This window comes from Plecotus auritus (genome assembly GCF_963455305.1).
Source record: "Plecotus auritus genome assembly, chromosome: 1".
In the NCBI taxonomy this organism is placed as follows: Eukaryota; Metazoa; Chordata; class Mammalia; order Chiroptera; family Vespertilionidae; genus Plecotus; species Plecotus auritus.
In genome coordinates, this window is record NC_137770.1 from 84138215 (window position 1) to 84153772 (window position 15558).

At 41.8% G+C, this 15558-nt stretch overlaps 1 protein-coding gene across 1 annotated transcript in view; it reads right to left on the reverse strand.

Moving 5' to 3' along the window:
• SLC7A8 (solute carrier family 7 member 8) overlaps positions 1-14913 on the reverse strand; it is a 49055-nt gene extending 34142 nt beyond the window's left edge. Inside the window, exons 1-2 of the mRNA XM_080651279.1 lie at positions 14436-14913; positions 14012-14192 (exon numbers count right to left, since the gene is read on the reverse strand). Coding sequence (XP_080507405.1) covers positions 14012-14150 — 139 coding nt within the window. The 5' untranslated portion in view covers positions 14151-14192; positions 14436-14913. The remainder of the gene's footprint in view (positions 1-14011; positions 14193-14435) is intronic.
• Between the last annotated feature and the right edge of the window lie 645 nt (positions 14914-15558).

The window sequence follows — 15558 nt, forward strand, 5'->3', positions numbered from 1 at the left end:
GAGACCAGCTGTTAGTTAGCTTCAAAAGTGAGACAAAGGACCCTGGACCACATGTCTCAGTGGTTAGAGCTTAGATAGTGGGCCTGTGCACCAGAGGGACTTGAGTTCAATTCCTGGTCAAGGGTACATACCTGGGTTTTAGGTTCATTCCCTGCCCCAGGTTGGGGCACGTGTGGGAGGCAACCAATCGATGTACCTCTCTCACATTGATGTTTCTCTCTTTCCCTCTCCTCTCTCTTTCTCTCTGCCCCCCTCCCCTCTCCCTTTCACTTTCTTTAAATATCAATGGAAAAAATATCCTCACTCCTTGGGTGAGGATTTAAAAAAAAAAAAAAATGAGCCAAAGAGACAGAGTGTGGTCACACCCCATGACTGGGGGTTTTCTAGATCCATGAGCATGGATAGCACTCCTGGAGGCTAGTCTCTACCCTAAACATGACAGCTCCACCCTTGGTGAGAAATAGAAATAAACCCTATAAAAACAGTCCTAGTCATTTGGAAGTGGTTTATAGGCGTGCAATCAGTACAAAGTCTCAGCACTATATTCTTCCAAAGGTCGTTCTCCTCCACTGTTTCATGTGACCTTCACAACAACTTTATGAAATTCAGGAAGAGGAAGAAATTTTATTTATTTTATTTATTTTTAAAGTGAACAGGATTTTGTTGTTTAAATATTTTTTTAATTTATTGATTTGAGAGAGAGAGAGAGAGAGAGAGAGAGAGAGAGAGGAAGGGAGAGAGAAGAGAGAAAGATTGGTTCGTTGCTCTACTTATTTATGCATTCATTGGTTGCTTCTTGTATGTGCCCTGACCGGGGATTGAACCCGAAACCTTGGTTTATTGGGAAGATGCTCTAACCAACTGAGTTACCTGCCCAGGACCTAGGTATTTCTCTATTTTTACAAACTAAGAAACTAAGAGGGGTTAAGTGGCTTTCTCCAAATTCCATAGCTACTGACAAGTAAAACTGGATGTAGAAGTCAGTCTCCTGATGCTTAACCCAGCACTTTTTCCATTAATCCACTTCTGTTTCCGTCCCCAAGAGGCTGGGCTTCTCCAGAAAGGTGAGGCCAGCAGCAAGGACTGAATGTGTATATTGGGCAGAGGAGGAGTAGGAATGTGGAGGGAGCAACTACATGCTCCTTCCTAAACTTCATTTTGTCTACTTCTTACGATTTAAGATGGGATCAGGGTCTATTGAACCGATGCTTTGAAAGCTACCTTCGAACCTCACCCCAGCTGCACCACTAAAGGCCTGAAGGAGGAAGAAGAAGCTAAGTGGATCCAGGTAGAAATGCAGAGTAATTATGAGGCCAGTTGGATCTGACAGTGTTCTGAGGACATCTCAGATTCCCACCATATCCCTCTAGTGATGTGGAACTAGTGCTTAGCTGAACCAGATGCAGAGTATAGAATTTTATGCTCAGCTTTCATAAACAGTCTTTCAGACCTCAGCCATAACTCAATCTCAATCCAGTCCTGAATCTCACTTCTAAACCAAAATTCAATTTTTAATCCCAGGTCATACATCCAGTTATTTCAGCCAAAGGGAAAGAGAAAAGAATATTTACATTCTAAAAACAATAGTGTCCTATTCCTCTAGGATGCAAAATAAGCTGCCCCTTTACAAACTAAAAAATTGCAGCATGAAATGAGTAATGGCAGTGGTGGGGGGAGGGGAGAGGTGTCTAAACAGTCCGCATTTGTGCTTTGCATGAATGTTGGGTTAATGGAGACTAAAAGGCACTAGTATCCCGGGACTCAAGACTCAGTCACCCTGTCAAGTGACCCATCAAATGCAGAATTAAATATGCTGCTGGGAACTGAGAACAAGCGCTGAAAGATGATAGTAAATTCCTTGCCTAGCAGGTATTTATCAGAAGAGTGATCTGCAGGTCATTTCAAAGCCAGCCAAGAAGAGAGCAATACAACTAGTGTTAAAAAACTAGCTCAAGAGGTTAAAAAAAGCAATCATTACAAGAGAAAAACCAGGTTTGACTTTGGTCTTGAAAGTGCTGAAAGGGAGGTTAGGGAACAACTAGGCATTTCCCAGAGCCAGGAATGGCTGTCGCAAAGAGGAAGTGGGAATGGATGTTATTGAAAAGAGCTCATCTTCTCAAGAATAAAGAATGTTAATGTTCCACTAAGGGTTCTTGGAAAACAAATTTTGCAATGGGAATCAGAAGCACTTCTGTTCTCTGGTTTGCACTGACATTTCTAGAGTGTGTGGCCCTTCCCTCGTCCCCTGTGGAGGGAGCTGCTGGAAGGTGGGATGTGTAACACCAACAGCCCATTGCTGGGGGTGACCACTGCTTGCCTCCTCTTACAGTATTCTTGGGTAACAAACACGTCTTTCCATGGAGTTGCTGGAATGATGGTGAGAGTCGCAATAGGTTAGCATTGAGACAAGAATCTTCATTTTATAAAAATTGGGTTCTCTCCTCCCTCCAACAATATTAATTTGACCAAATTAAAATTACAATGATAAATGCTTAAATTTTTTATTTAGTCTAGTAACAGGAAGGAAAAGAATGCCTCGCTCAGATTCTATGAAGCCGCTACCTACAAAACCAGAATCAGTTAACATTTCCTCCAAATTAGTGGCCTCTGGAGCTTCTGCAAGGGGAGGAATGTCATTCACAGCACAGCTATGTTCTGGAGCTGAAAGAATATTCATATTACTTTTACTCAAGAGTAATGCCTACTATATCAATTTTTAGTGCAATTACTTGATTAATATTTATCTCCCGCACTAGACTGTAAGCTCCATGAGAAAAGGAACTATATTGCTTCCCCTCACCTGTGAAGTGTCACTTAGTAGACACTCCATAAATATTTACCAAATGAAAGATGTCTGACATCAATCTAGAACTTATCTGCACAGAGCAATTTAATATACCTGTTTCTTTGGAACCTCCAAATCTCATGAAATATGTCAAGTGTATATTGCAGGCAAATGAGTAAAACAACACAGTTATTTCACTGCTGAGCAGAATAGACTGGCTATTACTACTATCTCCAACTTGTAGGGGAAGAAAGTAGGGCAACTCTATTCCCATTTTCCAAATGGGGAAAATGAGGAAGATATTATTATCCCTATTTTATGGATGAAGATCAGACTCAGGTAGTTATTTGCCTACATCATAGAGTGAGTTAGTAATAACTGGATTAGAACCTAAATCTGTTCCAGCTTCAAGCTTTTTCCTGAAAATAGTTTTGCGTGCTCCACTCTATAGGCAATGAGAATGGTTCACAGAAAATGCTTATTTAAAAAATGGAACACATGCTTTAGCTGGTTTTGCTCAGTGGTTAGAGTGTCAGCCTGTAGACTGAAGGACCCTAGGTTCGATTCTGGTCAAGGGCACATACCTCAGTTGCTAGCTAGATCACCAGTCCTGGTCAGGGAGTATGTGGGAGGCAACCAGTTGATGTGTCTCTTTCACATCAATATTTCTTTCTGTCTCTCCCCCTCCCTTCCACTCTCTCTAAAAATCAATGGAAAAATATCCTAGGGTTAGAATTAACAACAACAACCCCCCCCAAAATTGGAACACAGATCTGATTCCTTTCTTCTATTGCAATACCACCTTTAGTGGTGATTTACAAAACATTCACATCCATTACCTTACTTGACTCTCATAACTATTTTCTTAGGTGCATAGGTCAGGTACTATTATTCTTATCTTCCTTTTCAAAGACTGAGGTTCAGAGAGGTGAGGAGAGTTGACCTAAGTCACATACTGCATATGTAGCAAATCCTGGGTGAGAGGCCAAGGCCTTGGACTCCTGGCCCAGGATCTCCTCAACTATCCCATGTTGCCTCTCCTATGGAAACTGCAAAACACACAATTTAGCTGCAGGGCTTTTAAGCTTGGACACTGTCTAAAGGAGATTTTTCTGGAGTGGCTTTGAAAAAGGAAAACTGGGAAAGGGCTTCCACCTAGACTCTGAAACTTGCTCGATGAAAGGTGGAAAGAAAGTTTATTAAGATGGGATTTTTTTTTTTCCTCCATTGTTTTACTCTTAGACTCAGTGTCTACAAAACCATTCAAGAATGAGATGGCCACCCATTTGGTATAGCCAAGGTACTAGAGATCAGGTTTTAACCTCCTTTTTCATCCACCCCAATTAATAAAATAATCATCTTATCACACAGATCTTTAATGAAAAATGAGTCCTAGGATGCCTAGACAATGAGGCCCGTTTTGGCTTGTTCTGGGAAAGAAAAACCAAGCAAACCACCCCATTAGAAGGGGGCCAATTTGTATCAGTGGGCAAGTCTTCACTAGAAAAATTGCTGGAATTGAGAAAATCTACATTGGCTATGAAGAACCCCTAACTTCTCCACCTGTGACTCCTATTAAAGGCTTTACTCACATCTAGGCCTGTCCACACTGGAATGCTATAGCCATGAAATAATTTCCTAGGACATGGAATTACAGACTTCTAATGCCCAACAGACCCTCAGATCCAAAAGGCTTTGGCCTTCCTTACAAATTCATGCTAATCGTGAAATCTAACCAGAGCTCCTCCTAGGGTTTGGAGGTTCCGTCCATTTTCACAACGTCCAGAGAAAGCTGAGGTGAACCTTCTTTGCGCTTCTCCCTCAAAGTGGCTGGGAGGCTCTGAGGACTTTCAGGACTCGGGGAGCAGTGTGGAAGCAGGGTGTAGGTTGAAGCCGGGCTTTGATCCTGACAGCAGGCCTGGAAGCTCACCATGCCTCTCACCCTGGTGAGAGCAGGTCAAGACTCTGACATATGCTCTAGGAGTTGCCATCTACCACAGAACACAGATGTGGAATGTGCTGCAGGACTCTGCTATCTAAAATTTCTTACTGAAGAGTGAAAAGGACACTAGACTTAGAGTCGAAGAAGCCATTGAATCCTTGCTTTGTCACTCATACGCCATGTGACCTGACTTTTTCTAAGAGTCCCTTCCTTTATCTGCTGAATGGGAAAAATTGTTTCTGCCCTGCCTACCTCACATGGTTATTGTGGGGATCAAAGATCACATTTGTGTGGGAACACTTTATATTCTATGAAATGCTAGGATTTATAGCAGTGGGAATAGAGACCATCCCTAGAAGAATCTGAGGTTTGGCTCCAAAATAGCACTGTAGAGCCAGGACCATGAAGTATCCTCTGAGTCATTTGTCTGCTTGTCTAGGTATAATTTTTAGATGCCTCAGGTGGGCAGCCAACATGTAATTACATCTCAAGCAGTATTTATTGTGCACCCATTCTGTACATGCTTGCTTTAAAAGGTAATTGGGAAGCACTTGTTCACACATGGACTTTTAACAAAATAGAGGGAGCCAGCCACTACCCACCAGCCACTGAAAGACAGGCATCCTGGCCTGCGGGGCTAAGAGTGCTGGGCCCTCAAATATGCCCATTAAAGATTTACATCTGGCCTCTAGCGTCTCCCTGTCTGGTTGGGGAACCAGGCGCCAACCGTGAAAGGCTTTGTCTACCTCAGTGGTTCCCGTCCAGGGGCAATTCTGCATCTTTCTCCCACCCCTTGGGGACAGTTGGCAATGTCTGGAGACACTTTTGGCTGTCCCTACTGGAATCTAGTAGGCAGAGGCAAGGAATGCTGCTGAACATCCTACAATGCACAGGATAGCCCTCCATGACCAAGAAGTATCTGCCCCAAAAGGTACTAGTGCCGAGGTTGAGAAACTCTGCTCCACTTCCATGCCTCAACGTCATCATCTGGAAAACCACGATTGTCCTTTTCAAATTTAAATTTCACTAATGTGGGTGTTTGTTTTTCAAGCACAAAAATGTATTGTTCATGGGTATAACTCATTTTTAAGCTGAAACTTTTTTTACTATGGTTAAATATATAACATTAAATTTACCATCTTAATCATTTTTAAGTGTACAGTTCAGCAGCATTAAGCATATTCACATTGTTGGGAAACATATCCCCAGTGGATGATTTGTTTTTGACTGACCGCTATTATTCAACAAATACTTTCTAAGCACTTACCACGTGCCAGGCTGAATATGTGGGTATGTGAAAATGAGACACAGTCCCTGTCATCAAGGAATTGTGTGGAGAAGTGAAGACATGTACGTGGACACAGAGCTGACCACGTAGACCAGGTAGAGCATAAGTTGCATGAGGTCAATTGCAAGATATGACAAGACATTGTATTAGGAATGGAAAGGTCTCTGGCATGGGCTATTCAAAAAAAGCTTCCTGGAAAAGGAGAAGCACAAGATGAATGCTGATTAGTAAGTTGACTCAAATCAACAGAGAGAAAAGGAAAAGCACTGGCTGGTTGATAAGCAGGTTGGACTTGGGCTGAACTGGCCAGTTTTCATCACCTGGTCAGTCTAATAGAAATTTCTGAACCAGACGTGGGGGTGGGGTGGAGGATGAGCTTAAGGAGAGAAAAAAACTAATATATATTGAACATATACCATAGGACACCAGCTTTATTTTAATATCCCACGAGAAACTTCCATTTTACAGATAAGTAAATTGATAATCAACTTGTCCCAGGTTAAAAGCTTGTAAATAAGGAAGCAGTTTACAAACCCAATACTCAAAGTCCTTCCTCCTCTACTGTATTATGGATGTTTCCTCCCTTTCCACATTCACTGACACAAGTCATGGAAAAAATAATAATACGCTTTCTACTTCCAGCATCAGGCCCCACTTAACAAATGCCTCCTTTTCCCTAAGGCAACCTGATCTGCCTATATCAGTTGCTTACTAAACACCCTAGGCAGAATTGTACTCTAAAGAAGCAGCTAAAGCATTTATGTATTTCAAAGATGTACAAAAAGGCACCTTTAAAAATCTATATATAGTTGAGAAAAGTACAGTAATATATCTGCATCAGTGGTACTCTCTCTGGGTAATCTGCCTTCACAGTTCAGTGTGAGGTTGCCCTGAATACTTTAAGGCATATTGTAAAACCTTCTCCCTGGAAGTCACTGCTAATGGTGAGAATATTTAAAGCAGGGAGCAAACCAATGGGAAGACTTGTGACTGTGACAAAGAATGAGGGATGAAATATAATCAATAAAGCTTTTTGGCTCACACTTTATTTCTTCTATAAATAAAACAGCTTAAAATAGATTTGAAGGATAATTTCACTTATTTTAAAAAATATATTTTTTTATTGATTTCAGAGAGGAAGAGATAGAAACATCAATGATCAGAATCATTGATTGGCTGCTTCCCAGCACACACCCCACTGGGAATCGAGCCCGCACACTGGGCATGTGCTCTGATCAGGAATTGAACCTAGCAGCCCAGGGCCTCGCATATAATGTGCTCAATAAGGGTTTGTTGAATGTGAAACTATGGACAGATCTTGAATCCTACGACCAGCAGCTCCCATCCCTGTGCCAGGGAACAGGCTGCAACTTGCCATTTCCAAGTCACCCGTGGGTGGCGGTGACTTCTCTATAGGTACGTTCTGGGAGAGGAACAAGGATGGTCCTTCTTGCTCTGTATGCTCAACCAGGAGTTAAAAATTGGAATGGAACAGTTTCTAGGGCCCTGCTTCTGAATTATTATTGTTTTAGGTAGCTCAGAATATATTCTTAAAATTATTTGCTCATGCCTGCCTTTAAAAAAAAAAAAAAAACAAAAAAAACACCCCCTCACCACTCCAAACTATAACAACAACAAAACAACAGAAATTCCTGAGGCATTTCTTAGTAGGCAGCCATGTTGCTGGATTAACCCTCAGAGGAAAGCAGAAAACCTTGGTAGCCAGGCAACCTGAGCAGCCCCAACTAGTCTGCCCTGTCCCTCTACACTGCTGCAAGGAGCCGATTCAGAAAAGTAATATACTATATGGGGCCAGCCTCTCCAAGAAGATCATCTGATCTGGGTACGGATGTTTCTGTTGTTTTTCTAAATAAAATGGGCTGTTTAGTTCTGCTTCTTAGACACATTTTTTAAAAACAGGAGAAAAACACACAAATTGTATTAATTTTTGTATGTACGTGGTAGCCTTGACAAGAGAATAATGACCTGAAGAAATGACCAGAGCAGGGAGCTTTTATACCTTTTGGACAATAAATTTGTGAGGAATTGACCAGACCTAGGGGTTTGGGCTAGGCATAGTAAATGTTAAAGAGGTGACTAGGACAATAAGGGATGGTTTGCACAAATTTCTCAGCCCCAAATTCCTTGTCTCTGGTGATTAGAATGTCCTTCCCCCTTCTGGTGCAGGGAGGTAACCTTTCACATGGGAGATTTATCTCCTGCTTTCAGGAGGATGAAGGTAGACACAATTGTTTACCTGCTGGGTTCCTACTTTATTTCCCCAACCTTATCATCTTCTGCTAGTCACTCATCTGTATAACTCTGCTTTTTGAGAGAACATATTGTAGCCCTGCCAGTAGTAGGCCACAGATTGATCCTTGAGTGCCCTAGTTGCTGGGGGCAAGAAGCATGTAACAGGATTCCTGGCTCTAGCCACCCTGAGTTCCATGTTGTGAAGCATTTTGGTTAAGCCCAGTAGCCTCAGAGTTCAATGACCTGGGTGAGAATCCTAACTCTGCCTTTGCCCAATTACTTATTCACTCAAACCCTTCCTTTTAATAACACTACTTATTTCATGGAATTAGATAAGACTATGCTTAAAGCACTGATCAGGTACTACATGTCTGATGCATAGTAGTGCTCAGCAAATGGTAGCTACTTATTATTATTACGCTGTTGGGTGTAGCCTTTCTCTATCCACCAAGATGTGTTTGTTTTGACAAGCCTCCTTGTTGCCTTCCGTCTCAGACTTTCCCTTAAGAACAATCAGATTTTTAAACATGTTTTCATGCTGAAAGAACCAAATGCTAATCTCTCCATGTATGAAAAAATAATTGAAGTAAAAACTCAAGAAGCAGTTTTCACACTCCATCCCCCTGGTTAACATCCAATAGACATTTTGGCGATTAGAAAGCTAATATATCCTATTAGACTCTATTAGACTCTAAAATGCAAAATCTTCTAAAGTGGTGTAAAACACATGGGTCTGAAAATCTTTTGGGCTTGAAAATTTTCCAAATTAGCTCAGTGACATTGCAGTATGGTTATAATTATAGCCAAACTTTTTTATTGACAAATAGCCTTAAAAAAAGTTTTTCTCCAAATTTTTCCGTATCAGAAACATCTATGATCTTTCCAGACTCCAACCTCTAGGTTATGGTCTTCCATTGTCCATTCTTCCACCACACAATACACACCAGCCTCTCTCCCTCCCCTCTTGGTTACCAGTGAGAAATGGGGAATGGCTAAGAGCTTTGGCCATGGAGTCAGACCACCACAGTAATCAGTTGTGTGACCTTGGGCAAATTACCAGCTCTTCCCCATATTTAAAATAGAGATAGTTATAATATCTACTTCCACGGGATTGTGGTCAGGATTAAATAAGGTAATATACATACGGAGTTTAAAGCACAGGAAGCAGCATTTAGTTAGAGCTCAATAAATACTGTTTTTAAACATCTTTTTGGTTGGGAGACAGCGGTCTAGTAGCGACCCACATCCAGTATTGCTCTGCAGCAAATAAGATCAAGTTCCCCCATAAACACACACTGTACTAAAAACAGAACGGTCGAACATAGTATGAATATTTTTCTTTAGGCTCTGCAATTGGCCTGGTGGCCTTCAGACCTAGATTCTAGGCATGTACCTAAATATGTAACTGGTATAAAATGATGTAAACAGCCAGGAACTCTGGGCCTCTCTTTGATGGTTGGGAAGACTGCTGGTCCTGAGAGGAATGATGAGCCTGTGGGAGAGTTCATGGGAACGTTTTCTGTGCTGGCCAGATCCTATAGCAGCTGAGCAACACACCTCCCTCCAAGTCTTCCTGTGATTGCACGAGGAATATTACCTTCTTCCACCCCAGCTGATTGCCCAACATCCCTTTACACTGGGACACTTCCTCACTGGGAATACAACACTAACTGCTTCATCTATAAAAATGATAAGGACATCTGCCCAGAGTCTAAAGGAAAACACACTTTTTAGGACATAAAAACAGAAATAGCAGAGAATAATGCTTAAGAGCTTGATTCAGGATTCAGATAAGCTTTAGGTTTGAATCTTGGCTTCCATACTTTTCAGCTGTGTGACCTTCACCACCTTGGGACTTTCTCCCTCTGAACCTCTATTTTCTTATCTGGAGGAAGGGTTAATAAGTGTCTACCTCAGGGTTATTGTGAGGGATAAATAAGATAATGTATGTTAGGTAATTGGATGAGTACCTGGCATATAATAAGTGTTTCATAATGGAAGCTATTAACAGTAGCTTTGGTATAATTAATAAATGGATTTTGCTGCTCCTTCACATTCTCTTTACATTCATGGAGAAATCTAAGTTCATCTATTGCCAACAGGTTTTCTTAACCAAGTACATGGAGAGCAATAGCTTGTTTAGCTTAAGGCAAAGGTGATGTTAAAGAATGAAAATGGTACCACCTGCCCTAGCTGGCGTGCTCAGTGGTTAGAGCATCATCCAGTGCAACAAAGGGTTGTGAGTTTGATTCCAGGTGAGAGCACATACCCAGGTTTTGGACTCAATCCCCAGTCAAGGCACGTTTGGGAAGCAACTGATCCATGTTTCTCTCACATCGATGTTTCTTTCTTTCCTCTCTTTCTCCAGAATCAATGGGGGAAAAATAGCCTCAGGTGAGAATTAAAAAGAAAGAAAATAGTACAACCTAAATGTCCAGGCTGATGAAATTATTCCTATCTTAAAGATTTTCAAGCCAGTTTCCCAACAGCCCCTCAGATAAACACTTTTTATTACTGTCTTCAGACTTTTGTCCAAGAGTCAATTAAATTCAATAATCATTTAAGTAATTGTTCTATGTCAGACACTCTGCTAAACACTAAAGACTCAGAGATGAATAAGAAGTAACAGTTCAGTTTTTTTTCTCTCCAGAAAATAACAGGTTATTGCCCCTTTACCTACAAAATCTCCCCAAATCATCTTCTCTACTCCATCTTTTTCACATCCTTCAAGATGCTTTTTAATCTAGTTCTGGGTGAGAACCTCTCTCTCTTTGTGCTTCCACCATTCACCTAACTTTGCCTTCCTTCATCTCTTACACAACTCAATTATATAATGCATGTTCAATGTTCTCTGTTTAATGCATATGAATTTCATCTCCCTAAGAGACTCTAGGGCATGAGTCTTCTATTAGTTCATTATATATTCCTATAGCATCTGCCATTCTGTTATTTTTATAGGGTGTCCCAGAAAATATACATACACTTTAACAGCTGATAACTCACTTAAATGTTAATAAACACTGACTATATATAATCATTCAAAGTGTGTATACATTTTTTGGGGGGCCCCCTGTACTTTAGATCATCAGTGATGATTGTGAATGAAGTTTTATGAGCTTGTATGAAATATACTTTCACTTATCCCTCTAAGTCAATTGGGTATGAGATAGATAGACTTGAGGCAATTGCTACTTTCACATACCGCATTATCTGATTCACTTAGGAAATTTCCTTTCTCTTTTTGCCTTCTAATTCTATTTCTTCCATAGAGTTGATGTTGAACACTGAATTCTGTGTAGAAAATGCATTTATTTTTTGCATTTGGTCTTGATAAAACTTGAATAACTATCATCCACTCAGAAACTCCTCTAGAGAAGGATAAGGCAGCTGTTAAGCACACTTGTAACTCAACAACCGAAAGGATTTTGCCCCCATATCATCCTAAAAGGGAAATTTGCATCTCATCCTAGCTTAGATGTAGAATAGTGCCTAGTAACTAAAAGGATTCTCTCACTTTGGAAAAATAGCCAGATTTCTCTGAAATCACATCTCTTTTCACCATACTGCCATCCATGAGGTTGTGGATAAGTCAGTAGTAACATTCACTCAAGTTGTACTTTTTATACCTGAACACTCACATTTCTCATAGTCTTAGAAAAATGTTAAAGAAAGAGATAAACCAATCTGAGTATACAGGAAAATATCCCCCGCCCTTGAAAACCTCCACATATGTAGGTGTGGGTGAGCAAAGCTGAGGCAGGAAGAAGGCAGTTGTGCCTGTGTGCATGTGGGTGTGCACATCTGTGTATGAATCAGAACCTTCCCAAAGGGAGGAAAGTGCTTAATCCTATCAGTCAAACTGGTGAAAGAGGTAACAGGCTCTGCTATTTATATGACACAAATTGGCACGTGCTGTACAAATGGAGTACTTTGCTGATCTCATTTTTTAGAGCAATTGGGATTAAGGAGAGGCAAAGAAAGGGTAATGAGAGATTCAGATCATTACTATAATTTTTAAAATAACATTGCTTTTCTTATAACTGTAGATACCTGGAAAACCTCCCAGAGTCAGAGAATTAGATAAAGTGGAATTCTATTTTAAAAGCAGGGTGGAGATAACAATATCACTGAAGTCTGGGTGTAGAGGTGAAGAGGATTATCTGAATACTGTACTGATTTTATTTTATTTCAAGGGTGTTCTCCAGTGTCACTATTGCACAGGTGCCAAAAATGTCTCTGTGCTAATAAATGGACCATCGGGTCATCCAGAGAAATTGGTTCGTGGGCACCATGACACAATGAGGTGTCAAAAAGAACTCTGGAGAGCCCTGGCAGGTGTGCCCAGTGGTTAGAGCATGGACCCGTGCACCGAATGGTCTTGGGTTTGAATTCTGGTGGAGGGCACATACTTGGCAGGGCGTGGAGGGGGAGGGGGAGAGACAACACATTGATGTTTCTTTCTTTCTCTCCCTCCCTCCCTTCCACTCTCTCTAAAAATAAATGGGGTGGGGGGGTTAACAACAAGATGATGCAGTATACCCAGCTTGTCTGTCTCGCACCCGTTTCCATGGGGAGAAGGTAAAGCCCTCTGCCAAAGACAGCAGGAGAAACTCTCGCCCCCTGAAGTGACGACAGTAATGCACCATTGCCCAGCCAAATGCAGAGCCTCTCTGGAAAGAGGAGGATGTGTTTTCTAGAGATGAAGCTGTACTTGGGACGCTCTGCTGAGTATAGTTAGGGGGTTGAAGTGGCCTTCACTGCACTCTCTGGGACACCCAGGCTCCCCACCTTCAAAGCCTCTAACCTGGGGTGCACTTTACCCATCAGTTCCTCTCTGACTCCACATTCTAGTTACTCCCAATTCCTTTCAAGAACCCACAGGCTGCCCTAGCTGTTTTGGCTCAGTGGATAGAGTATCAGCCAGCGGACTAAAGGGTCCCGGGTTCGATTCTGGTCAAGGGCACATGCCCAGGTTGCGGGCTTGATCCCCAGTGGGGGACATGCAGGAGGCAGCTGATCAATGATTCTCTCTCATCATTGATGTTTCTATCTCTCTCTCCCTCTCCCTTCCTCTCTGAAATCAATAAAAATAAAAAAAAAAAATTAAAAAAAAGAACCCACAGGCTTAGGAGACAGGGGACTTTACTAGGCAACTAGAGAAAAGTGCAAACTATACACTTATAAAAAGACGCAATCTGTCTCTTCTTGCATAAGTTATTTCCTCATCTGTGAAAGGGAATAAGAGCCCTGTCACATTTACTTCGCAAAGTGCATAAAGTGGAAAAGCTATAGGAAGGCAAAGTGTTATTACGGCCGTTGTAGCTATTTTTATTATGCCTCAAAAGCGAGTCCAGAGTCTGCTGAGGAGCTGGCTGCATAAAGCTTGTTAAGATTCAGGTTCCCTAGCCCCACCTGAAGCCTACTGAATGAGAACCTTCAAGTGGGGAGCCCAAAGATGTATTTTTTTCAACATGCTCTCAGGCAATGCTGACCAGCGGCCAGGTGTGTGATCCCTATTTGCCTAGTCTATGAGCATTGGACAAAACTATTCAGCTTGGTTTGGACAAACCTTGACTAGCAAGGAGTAGGTTGCAGCACAGGTGACTGACACTCATTTTCTAAGAGAATAGGAAACATAAATAGCATTTTAGAAGGGTTAAGTTTCTGCAAGAGGACCACGAAGATGGGGGGGGGGGTGAAGGGAGGGAGGGAAGTGGGTGGTGGGAGAGGGTATTATACTCACCTACAATGATACCGCAAGCACTGACCAATCCAATCTCCTTCTTCAGGGCTACTCCGCCCTCTCCAGACCCAGTCTCTGACTGGCTCCCCCCTGGGTGGTTCTTTTCAGCGTTGGTTCGGTGCCTGGCTCCTTTTTCCATCTTTCTCAGTAGGATTTCAACCTCCGAAAGATATCTCTCTTTCTAAATGCGAATGGGTGTAAATATATTTATAGAGCGAGCCTTTCCAATTAAAATGTCCTTTTCCAATATAAGAACCACCCCTTCCCTCTTAAAAAGACACAGGCAGATAAAAGAGAAAATTGAAAATAGTTCTACTCTACATAGACACTTCCTTGTCACTCGTGCTTATGAACAAGGAAAGTGTTGCTAAAAGGGAGGAGAAAGAAGAGACATATATATTTAAATACAAAAATAAAACTGTACCAGCTACTCCGGCTGGAATTCTCCTGGGAGGGATGTAGATCTTCGGAAAACAGGATGGTTCTGCAATGTATACCAGGCAGTGGCTTATTTCAGACGCTTAAAAAAGAGAGTCTGGATTTCCCTCAGCTCTCCCCTTAAGAACACAGATTTTTGACTCCCCTTAGCCTTTTCTTTCAGGGGGATAAAAGTACTTTTCATTAACTGAAGGGGAAAAGGGCAATCCTCCGCCACTTCTCTTGAAGGAAAACAACTGTGGATCCGACTGGTTTGCTCTGGATCTTGTTTCCACCTGCTGTGGGTTTCTTTTCCTCTCCTGGGCTTCTGCCTTCCGATTTTTCCAGATGTCCTCTTCTGTCTCGCCTGTCTTCTTGTCCTTGTTTTCCCTCTTCTGATCTCCGTGCTCACGGCACAGACTGCCCCATCTCTCCTGGTCGCAGGAGAGTGGCTCAGGCACACACAAACGTGCTTCCTTCTCTTGTGCGATTTTATGTGCTGAGCTAGCTCCGCCCTCTCTCTGCGATTCCTCTCCATCCTCCGTCTCCTCCCTCCTTTTCAATTTAAATAGTTCTCTTTGTAATCTTCTCTTTTTCTCCGTGTCAACTGTTATGGGAGAATCCAATAGCTAGTATTGCGCTATAGATCAGACAGCTTTATAAATAAGGGACTAGTGCAGGCACTTTCATGCCTTCTGAAAGTCACTGGCGAAGGCACTAAAATATTTATATCTGGATCATTTGAGGATACTGGAGAGAACGCTGTAAGGACATCATCTTCAAGTTTCTGCAAGCAGGAGGAAATCCACCAGTAGGGGTGGGAAATGGAAAGAATTAAAAGTAATGGAAAAGAAGTTCACTTAGTATGATTGTGAACTGTGAAGAGTATAGTGGAAACAAGCTCACCAAGAAGAGGTAATAGTCCCACTGTTCACAGTTTTTATTTAATGTTAGACAAGACAGGAATAAAATGACTGTCCCACCTTGGTCCCAGGAAAGAATGACACAAAATCTGGTAGAATGGGGCCTTTCACAGCTTCCAATATTTTTTTGCATCTATAAATTTTCTGAAAGACAGACCCGGAAGTGGGTGGGGAGTTGTCAGCACCTCTCTGTTCATGAACAGATTG